The 9102-nt window shown below is 45.5% G+C and overlaps 1 protein-coding gene across 1 annotated transcript in view; it reads left to right on the top strand.

Moving 5' to 3' along the window:
- Nucleotides 1–2381: 2381 nt before the first annotated feature.
- GCH1 (GTP cyclohydrolase 1) overlaps nucleotides 2382–9102 on the top strand; it is a 51959-nt gene continuing 45238 nt past the window's right edge. Inside the window, exon 1 of the mRNA XM_061182584.1 lies at nucleotides 2382–2853. Coding sequence (XP_061038567.1) covers nucleotides 2514–2853 — 340 coding nt within the window. The 5' untranslated portion in view covers nucleotides 2382–2513. The remainder of the gene's footprint in view (nucleotides 2854–9102) is intronic.

Genomic DNA, 9102 nt, shown 5'->3' with positions numbered 1-9102 from the left:
CTTCCGGGACCAGGGCTCTAACCCGTGTCCCCTGCATTGGCAGGCGGATTCTTAACCACTGCACCACCAGGGAAGCCCTATGTCCAATCTTGATCCGGAATCTCCTCCAAAGTTTGGATTTCAAATAAAGAACCTTCATCAAGCACACTTAGAGAAATTTGCTTTTTTCCAATTACCATTGCCAAATGCCTAATGTTAGTTTACCTGTTACCCTTGGCAAGTGACTACATATGTCTGTAGCCCTGCAGTATTTTCAGTCTTTGGTGCTGTGTATCTCACTCATCTGCTTCTCTGTTTTGCTACTGCCCTAGAAATGGGAGAACTTAAAGAAAAAAATTCCTGGCTTTTTGATAGAAAGCAACTCCCAGGTTGGGTCCAAGGTGAAAATGAGTCCCCTTACTGGGTTAAAAACATGAATGCTGTTGTAATTCCTGGTTGGACTGCTCAGAGTTTCACTGCTGAACCATTTTATGCTAATTAATTCTGTGGGATATATCCCTCCTGTCTTAATTTATTCCCTCTTCTTCTCCCATTTCTACTTATAACCATCCCTGCCAATTACCTACATTTCACTGTTAAACTGTTTGCATAGTGTTCATGATTTTAAAGCTTCCTTGTACTGCCTTTGGGCATTTGGCTGAAATACACTGCCTCCAATTTACAAGTAAATATAGAACAAATCCAGAGACCTTGTACTGGTAACTGGCAATAAAAATGCTAATGCCTTAGTGGCAGTGTTTATAAGACAAGGTTAATTTTTAGGGTAAAAATTTCATTAGAAATTGCTTTGGGAAATATATTAGTTAATGTTTACAAGTGTTTTTAAAGGAAGGCAAATGATTGCCACTAAAAAAAAGGAAATCTCATGGAAAGCATCTCCATTGAATCCCTCTGTTTTAAAAATACTTCATTTGGTATCTTTATTTTCATTTGTTAAATACAAGGCCATCCTTTAATGTTGTCTCCAGCTTGAAATAGTTTGAGACCCAGTGGATAATTCTGACCAGGAAGTATCATTGGACAGTGGGCAGAGCAGTTAGAGGGAAAAAATATTATAGGACCTTAACGATGGGGACGGGAGGGGAACACTGACAATGAATATTAGGAGAGTGACAAAGAGGCTTTCCAAGGGATGTTCATATTTCTTGATCTATGTAGTTTGATATTTAATGTATATAGAAATCCAATATCTATTTTGAAAAACCCCACTTACACCAATAATCCTTCTACTTTAGACTAAAAGTACCTAGGAGGCTAGGTATTTCCCATATTTCTTTCCTTAATGTTTAGAACAGGAATATGCCTGGAGCAGACATCCAATAAATACAAATTACTAATAAAAATAACTGAGCTACTTTATTAGTATAGAATAATTCCAGGGGCTTCCCTCCTGGTTTGTCTGATCCTAAGCCTTTAAATACGTGTTTATATGTCAGAAAATCAGCATTAGAAAGTCTGGGGCAAATCATAAAATATTAATTTGATACATGTTTTAAAACTCACCTTTGGTGTTATGAAATAATCCCTCTAGTGAGAAAAAAAGTCCATTTAAAAAATCTTAAACAGTCAAAGCAGATGTCACTGGTTAAGAGTCCAGTTGATCAATAACGTTTCACAATCTGTCAGCATCAGGAGAAAGGCACTCAGCATGTCACTCTTAAAACGATCAGCACCAAATTTCCACAATTGCGTTTCCACAAAACGCAAATGGGTTTTTAATGAGAGCCCAGTTTTTCTTCGCTCGCAAACCAATTTCTGCAGGGTCAAAGTTCTGGCCACCACAGATACCGTCCTCCTAGATATAGGGACTCACTTAAGGACCACTTGGTGTAACATTCCTCCTGACAGCAGCTGGAGGCCGGTGCGTTGGACATATTTTTAACTAACAAACGCAGTCGTTTCAATTCATATTATTCTCTTGCCCTAAAAGTATGAGTTGGTTTCCATACCTACATTTTAACCCAGTCTCTTCCCCGGCGAGGCCACCTGTTTGCTCATCTTTCACAGGGCGAGGCGACCAGAACACTTTTGATGCAGCGTGCTCTTTGCTCTAAGAGGAGAGGGCTGACGGGGCACCCAGATCCTGCCTCCCCTCGCCGAGGTTCCAGCGCCGGACACCTGCCCCCTTTAGGATTCGGTTCATCCGGCAATAGCCGGAGGGGTCCAACCCAATCCTCCTGCCTGCAGCGGGAGGGACTCGGACAAAGTCCGCGCCACAGTCCCCGGCCTCCAAAGCACCCGGCGGAGGGCAGGGCGAGGGGGAGGAGTGAGCGCCATGACGCCAGGAGCCTCGGCCAATGGAAACGCCCCGCGGCGCCGGCCGAGCCGCCAGCCCATAAAAAGGAGGCACTCCGGCATTTCTTAGTCTCGTCTGTTCCGGGCTCGGAGCGTACCTCTGGCCCGAGGCCTACCTTCTTCAGGTGACTCCGGTCGCAGCCCATTGCCCGCCGGCAAAGTTCAGTTGCAGCCCCTGACGCGTCCGAGGATCCCTCCGGGGCGGCAGCGGCAAGTCCATGGAGAAGGGCCCGGGGCGGGTGCAGGCGAAGCCGCGGGACGCCCGGTGCAGCAATGGGTTCCCCGAGGGGGAGCCGCCGCGGCCCAGGCCCAGCACGCCCACCGAGAAGCCGCCGCGGCCGGAGAGCAAGAGCGTCCAGCCGGCGGACGGCTGGAAGGGCGAGCGGCCCCGCAGCGAGGAGGACAACGAGCTGAACCTCCCCAACCTGGCGGCCGCCTACTCGTCCATCCTGCGCTCGCTGGGCGAGGACCCCCAGCGGCAGGGGCTGCTCAAGACGCCCTGGAGGGCGGCCACGGCCATGCAGTTCTTCACCAAGGGCTACCAGGAGACCATCTCAGGTCAGTGCGCCCGCCGGCCGGCGTGCCGGGCACTGGGGAGGTGGCTGCAGGAAGCGCGCGCCGGCTCCGGGAAGTTCCCGGAGTTGCTCACTCTTGGCGGAGGAAGCGGAGTGCTGTCACTTTCCGAACCCCGCCCTCGGCCCTGGCCCAGCCGTCTGGCCAAGGAGAGGGCCCTGCGTGGGACGCATTTCGGGCGCGGTGGGAGTCAGCGGCCTCTCCACCCGGGGACTGGTTGAAGCGGCCCTCGCGGGGTCCTCCCCGCTCGCTGCACGCGGCCCTCTCCTCCAGCCTCGGGTTGGCGGGATCGCGGTCACAGAGCCTCCCCACGCCCCCTACCCCCGCCCCCGGGTGGGAGCCTGGAGCCCTTCTCGCCTGAGCGCCCAGGGCCGGATGCCCGAGGAACGTGCACCTGGGCTCGTGGAAGTGACGGCTTCCTAGGTCATCTCTGCTCTGGAGGTCTCATTTTTGGTAGGTCTGGGGTGAAGCCTTGGCTTTGTGTGTCTGGAGCGGGGGGTGATCCTTTGCTGCAAACTCGGGGACCCTCACTCTCGCTGACTTGCCAGGGTACCCAGGTGTTCCGAAAGTCGTAATTCTCTCTTTTGTTCACATCCAGTTCACTCCAGCTCAGGACTTTGCCAGAATTTGGCATAGTTCTGGGCATGGGCTTTCCTGGAGTTTGAAGTGTGAGGTTTTGGGGGGGTTAGTTTGCTGCTTAAAGCCTTCTCCCCCACTCCCCAAACCCCAAAGCAGGAAAGCGACTTTCTGGGAGTCGGGGAGGTTCGCTGGGCTGTGGGACCCGGAGTCCCTCTATCACCCACCTCCCACCCACGCATCCCAAAGGAGCGGGGTTGGCCCAGTGCCCTCGGCGCCTGAGGAGGGTCAGGCTTTTGCCCAGGAGGCCGGGAAGCAGGGGGCGCGGGGTGGCGGTGGAAAATGATTGAGGACTTCGCTGCCTAATTGCTGGGTGAGCGATGTTGGTCATTAATTAAAAAAAAAAAAAAAGAGTTAAAAAAGCTCTGTCTTGCACAGCTCGGACCAAGGGCATTGTTTTCCAGTTCACATCTTCTGTACCTTTTGGTGACATTTATTCCTTTGGCCTAAGAAGCCTTCTGCCGTCACCATTTCTCAAAGAATAACAGTGCTGCTGCTTTGCAAGGTAACGTCCCTGCTCAGGTTATTTCCCCAATCAAGTTTCTGGAGACTTCCTGAATAGATTCTGGGGAAAAACAGTTATTTTTGCCCAGTCTCCCCCACCCCAAAGGAAGGGTGGGAAATCAGTGTGAGAGGGGTGAGGCACATAAAGGAAATGACACTACATCTTAAAGCCAAGAAATGGATATCTAGTTCTGTGTCCAAGTTTACTTTTTAAACCCTTGTTGGTAAAAGTTTGGGGCCAAAAATACAGAATTTCAAAATGCAAAGACTGAAGAATAAACAGTCTTCGTTTGGTGAATATTCTACCATTTGGTGATATTCCACGATGTAATGAAGAAACATCTTCTTAGGGCCTTGCTCAGTCTGCCTCTTGTGGACACTGAAAGTGTCCACCGCACTTGGTCAGGCTTTGGGAATCTTGCCCTAATAGAATTCACAGGAGAGAGGGATTTCTGACCTCGAGAGTAGGGGGGGGTCCTCCCGACTTTTGAGACCTAAAGTGTCTCAAAAGGTTTACTTAAGAAATGATTAGCAGAAGTTTGTCTCATGAGCCATAGGACTAATGACTGCAAAGAACACTTCATTCTACCTTAGAAGACAGTTCTAGTCAAGTATTAATTTCTTATTTAAAAAGTCCATGGACCTAGGAACAGAAATCAGATTAGGGGGACTCTAATCATCTCCCTACCCAAGACGACCTGGGGGAGAGGGTGGAATGGGGAGTGACTGCTTAATGGGTTCCAGGTTTCCTTTTGGGATGATGAAAATGTTCTAGGACTAGAGAGTGGTGATGGTTGCACACATTGTGAATGTGCTAAATGCCACTGAATTGCACATTTTAAAATGGTTAAGATGATGAGTGTTATATGTATTTTACGACAGTGAAAATGTCACAGACCATTTAAGAATTATTAGTAGCCATAAATGGAATACTTTTTATGCTCGAAGTGCTTTATGTGGATGGTCTTTGGTTAATCCTCATTTTTGAGGTAAACACTGTTCTTTTACCCCATGATAAGGAAACTGAGGCAGAGAGGTTGACAGCTTCAGGTGGTAGAGCTGGTGTTGGAATCTATGCAGCCTGAATGCCGAACTCTTACCTGCTTCCTTATGTTGCTACTTAGTGAGATATGTCAGTGTATCTTCTCTACTAAGCATTTCAAACTGAGTTCTGACCTAATACTTGGGTCACCAGCATTAAAATAAGGTGGAGTAGAATGGAGAAAATCAGTCTATCATATGTAGTAAGGGTAAATGTTTTGAGAAGCTTACAAGTAGGTTTTATAGGTATGATTTTTTCTGGTATGTACTGGCTCCAGTTGTAGAATGTAGTATTTCTTGTATTTGTTGTGGTCAAAAGTTTGAAAGCCTCTGTCTAGAGGATCACACTTAAGGGCTTAATATTGATTACTTAGAGGTACATAAATAGAAGACAGAGAGGAGAGGATGACAAGGATGATGCTGAACTTAAAGGAATGAACCTGAAATGGTGGTGGTCCAGGCCTTGGACCAACCTGGGTGGGAGAAGGAAGGATACTTTAAATCTATAGAAAATACAGAAGTAAGTAATAGAGAAAACACTCCTACCCAATCCCTAATTTTTACTTCTTTAGAGAGTATAAGTCAATGACCACTGTAGATTATTTTGGATAGAAGCAAACTTCTTTGAAACTGTCGCTTTTCTATGCTTGTAGATAAGCTACTTAACATCTTTTATATCTCTGTATATTAATTGCTTGTTACTAGTGTTGACTTAAGTTTTGTAAAACATAAAATAAATAAAATAAGTTGGTACTTTACATTCCCCAAATTGTTATTTTTTTTAGTTCCTCTTGAGTGAATTGATGCTAATTTCTGGTGTTTGGGGAATTTGTCAGTTCTCCCTGCACTGCAGCGTATTTTCATGACCCTTGCGTGGTACACCTTTCTTTACTTTCCAGTATGTACCTTATAATGGGTGCATCTGTGGTCACCTGTAATGGGGCTCTGTCAAGGTTGTGCAAGTCTCCTGGTTACTGTTCACCACTGGGCTGTAGCTTGTAGTGGAGGGGGTGCCGGAAGAGACACTATCACCTCTCCCAGGAATGGCTGTCCTTTGAATAGCATCACAGGGTGATCCTTGGACCAGCTCATCTTTATCTGTTGCTATCCCATTTCAATTTAACCACATCCTAGTTCTCTTACATATTCGGAGAACCTTTGATGAGGTCTTCTTTTCTATATATTTCCTGTATTTCCACTATTTTTAAAATTCAGAATCCTAATTAAATTGGAGGGTCTGCTGTTGCCTGAGGTCTTTGATCTTCGTGTTCTTGTATCTGACCCTTCCCTTTCCCTGTCCTCTCCTGGGTATAAATGGGAACAACCTCTTAGATAGTATTATCCATCAAAGGTTAAGTGAATGTAACTTGTCTCATCAGTTGTCCTTTTTATAAGTTTATGGGAGTACACAAGAGTCTTGAGTCTTCTGTCACATTTCTAGTTGAAGTAGGTTTTAGCTTGTCTTATCCAGGATGCCAAGGCAGTTTTCATAAATCAAGTTGACAGTGTCCCAAATTTGGGAAGCCTGTGAGCCTGTATATAATGCAGGAAGAGGAGATGGTATCACAGGTGATGGACTTCTTATAAATTTATTTATTTTATTTTTTTAATTTATTTTTCGCTGTGTTGGGTCTTCATTGCTGTGCGCGGGCTTTAGTTGCGGCGAGCGGGGGCTACTCTTCATTGCGGTGCGCGGTCTTCATTGCAGTGGCTTCCCTTGTTGCAGAGCACGGGCTCTAGGTGCGCGGGCTTTGGTAGTTGTGTCACACGGGCTCAGTAGTTGTGGTGCACGGGCTTAGTTGCTCTGCGGCATGTGGGATCTTCCTGGACCACGGATTGAACCCATGTCCCCTGCATTGGCAGGCGGATTCTTAACCACTGCGCCACATGGGAAGTCCCAGTGATGGACTTCTTGACTGTTTCCCCACCCTGCCTCAACCATGTTCACTGCAAGATGACAACTATTCTCTAAAGCTAAAGCGAGGCAATTAGATAGTTTATTTACACAAAAATGAGCCTTAGCCACTTCATACTGAAACGTGCCAGCACTCACAAAAGGTTTTTCTTTTTGAATCATGAACGTCTGTGATTTAAATCAGACTACCATGATGAACTAAGAATTGTAACAACTTCTAAGATGTGATAATACTTATTTATCATAGCCTCCCATATTGTGGGCAAAAGGTGAGTTTATGTCCCATGTTTTAAAGTAGGTTTAGAAAAGTTAATTTCATTATTGAGAGGTGCTATTTTAGATGTGTATAGTTCATTTAAATCTTGATTCACTAATAAGTTTCATTTTCATTTTGTTAATGAGTACTTCTTACATAGGACTTAGTTCTGTGTATTGCCAGAAAACGTACTATGAATAAAGAAGAAAAAATAACAGGACTATTGAAGTATATGACTGGAACTTGGGAGTAGTCAAAGTTGATTAAAGCTGTTAAGAGTCATTGAGAATGGAGGAGAAAATCTAGTCTTACTAGTTTCTTTTAAAAATGTATTATCTGTTAACGCTTTTTTCTGGCCTGGGAGGAAAAGTCCTACACATAACTTTGAAATACTAAACAAACTGGTACTTGTTTTAGTTTCACTGGACTGCCATAAGAAAGTACCACAGACTGGACTGTTTAAACAACAGAAATCCATTGTCTCACAGTTCTGGAGACTAGAAGTCTGAAATTAAGGTGTCGGTGGAACCATACTCCCTCTGAAAATCACAGGGAATGGGGAGGGGAGTGCGGTCCTTCCTTGCCTCTTCCCAGCTTCTGGTGGTAGCTGTGAGTCCTTGCTGTTCCTTAGCTTGCAACTGCATTACTCCCATCTCTGCTTCTGTCGGTGTCCACATTTCCCTCTTTTAAGGACATCAGTTATATAGGAGTGAATCCACTTTGCACCAGTATGCCTTATCTTAATTTAGCTAATTACATTTGCAGTTACTGTATTTCCAAGGTCACATTCTGAGGTACTGAGATTTAGGACTTCAACTTAACCTTCAACACAGTTTAACCTATACCAGTGTTAAATGCTGTTATTCATAAGACTGACTGGGAACTTTATAATTTCATTTAATTTATTCACTGAGTGCCAACCACTGCACTGAATGCTGGGAAACAGGCTCAGCAAAACCAGATATGGTTCCTTCCCTCATGGAACAGACAGTCTATTAGACTAAAACAGATATTCATCAGAATCACATGAATGAGTGTGATTATAGATGGAGAAATCTAGTGATAAAAAGAACACAGCTCAGTGAGAGCATTTACCAAAGGAACTTGATCTGTGCTAGGAGATGGGAAGTGTGGATGCTTGAGCTGACATCTGAATAACAACAAACACTCCTGACTACTATGTGCTGAACACAGTTGTGAGTTCTTTGTATGTATTGCCTCACTGACCCTCACGATAACCCTACGGGGTAGGTAATATTAGCCCTGTTTTTAGGGATAAGGAAACTGGGGCACAGAGAGAACTTGCACAAGATCATATCTGAAAAGTAGCAGCACTGGGAGAATGATAGAGAATGAGAATCATCATAATCTCTTATAGTCTATTTAATTTTAATCATAATATTTTACTGATTTATTTGAATCACCTCCCCTCCCCTTCCCTTCCCTTTCTGTATCTTCTCTGCTGTTTTCTTTTCTTTTTTATTTTATTTAATTTTATTTATTTATTTTTGGCTGCGTTGGGTCTTCATTGCTGCACTCAGGCTTTCTCTCGTTGCAGTGCACGGGCTTCTCATTGCGGCGGCTTCCCTTGTTGTGGAGCACAGGCTCTAGGCACATGGCCTTTGGTAGTTGTGGCACACGGGCTCAGTAGTTGTGGCTCGTGGGCTCTAGAGAGCAGGCTCAGTAGTTGTGGCGCACGAGCTTAGTTGCTCCGCAGCATGTGGGATCTTGCCGGACCAGGGCTTGAACCCGTGTCCCCTGCATTGGCAGGCGGATTCTTAACCACTGCGCCAGCAGGGAAGCCCTCTGCTGTTTTCTTTGTCCAGCTCTAGAAACTCTTCTATGCCTGGGCATTCCCCCACTGACTCATTTGCAGTATACC

Source organism: Eubalaena glacialis, chromosome 2 (assembly GCF_028564815.1).
Source record: "Eubalaena glacialis isolate mEubGla1 chromosome 2, mEubGla1.1.hap2.+ XY, whole genome shotgun sequence".
In the NCBI taxonomy this organism is placed as follows: domain Eukaryota; kingdom Metazoa; phylum Chordata; class Mammalia; order Artiodactyla; family Balaenidae; genus Eubalaena; species Eubalaena glacialis.
Note: the sequence above shows the minus strand (reverse complement) of the source record. Positions and strands in the feature narration are given on the sequence as shown.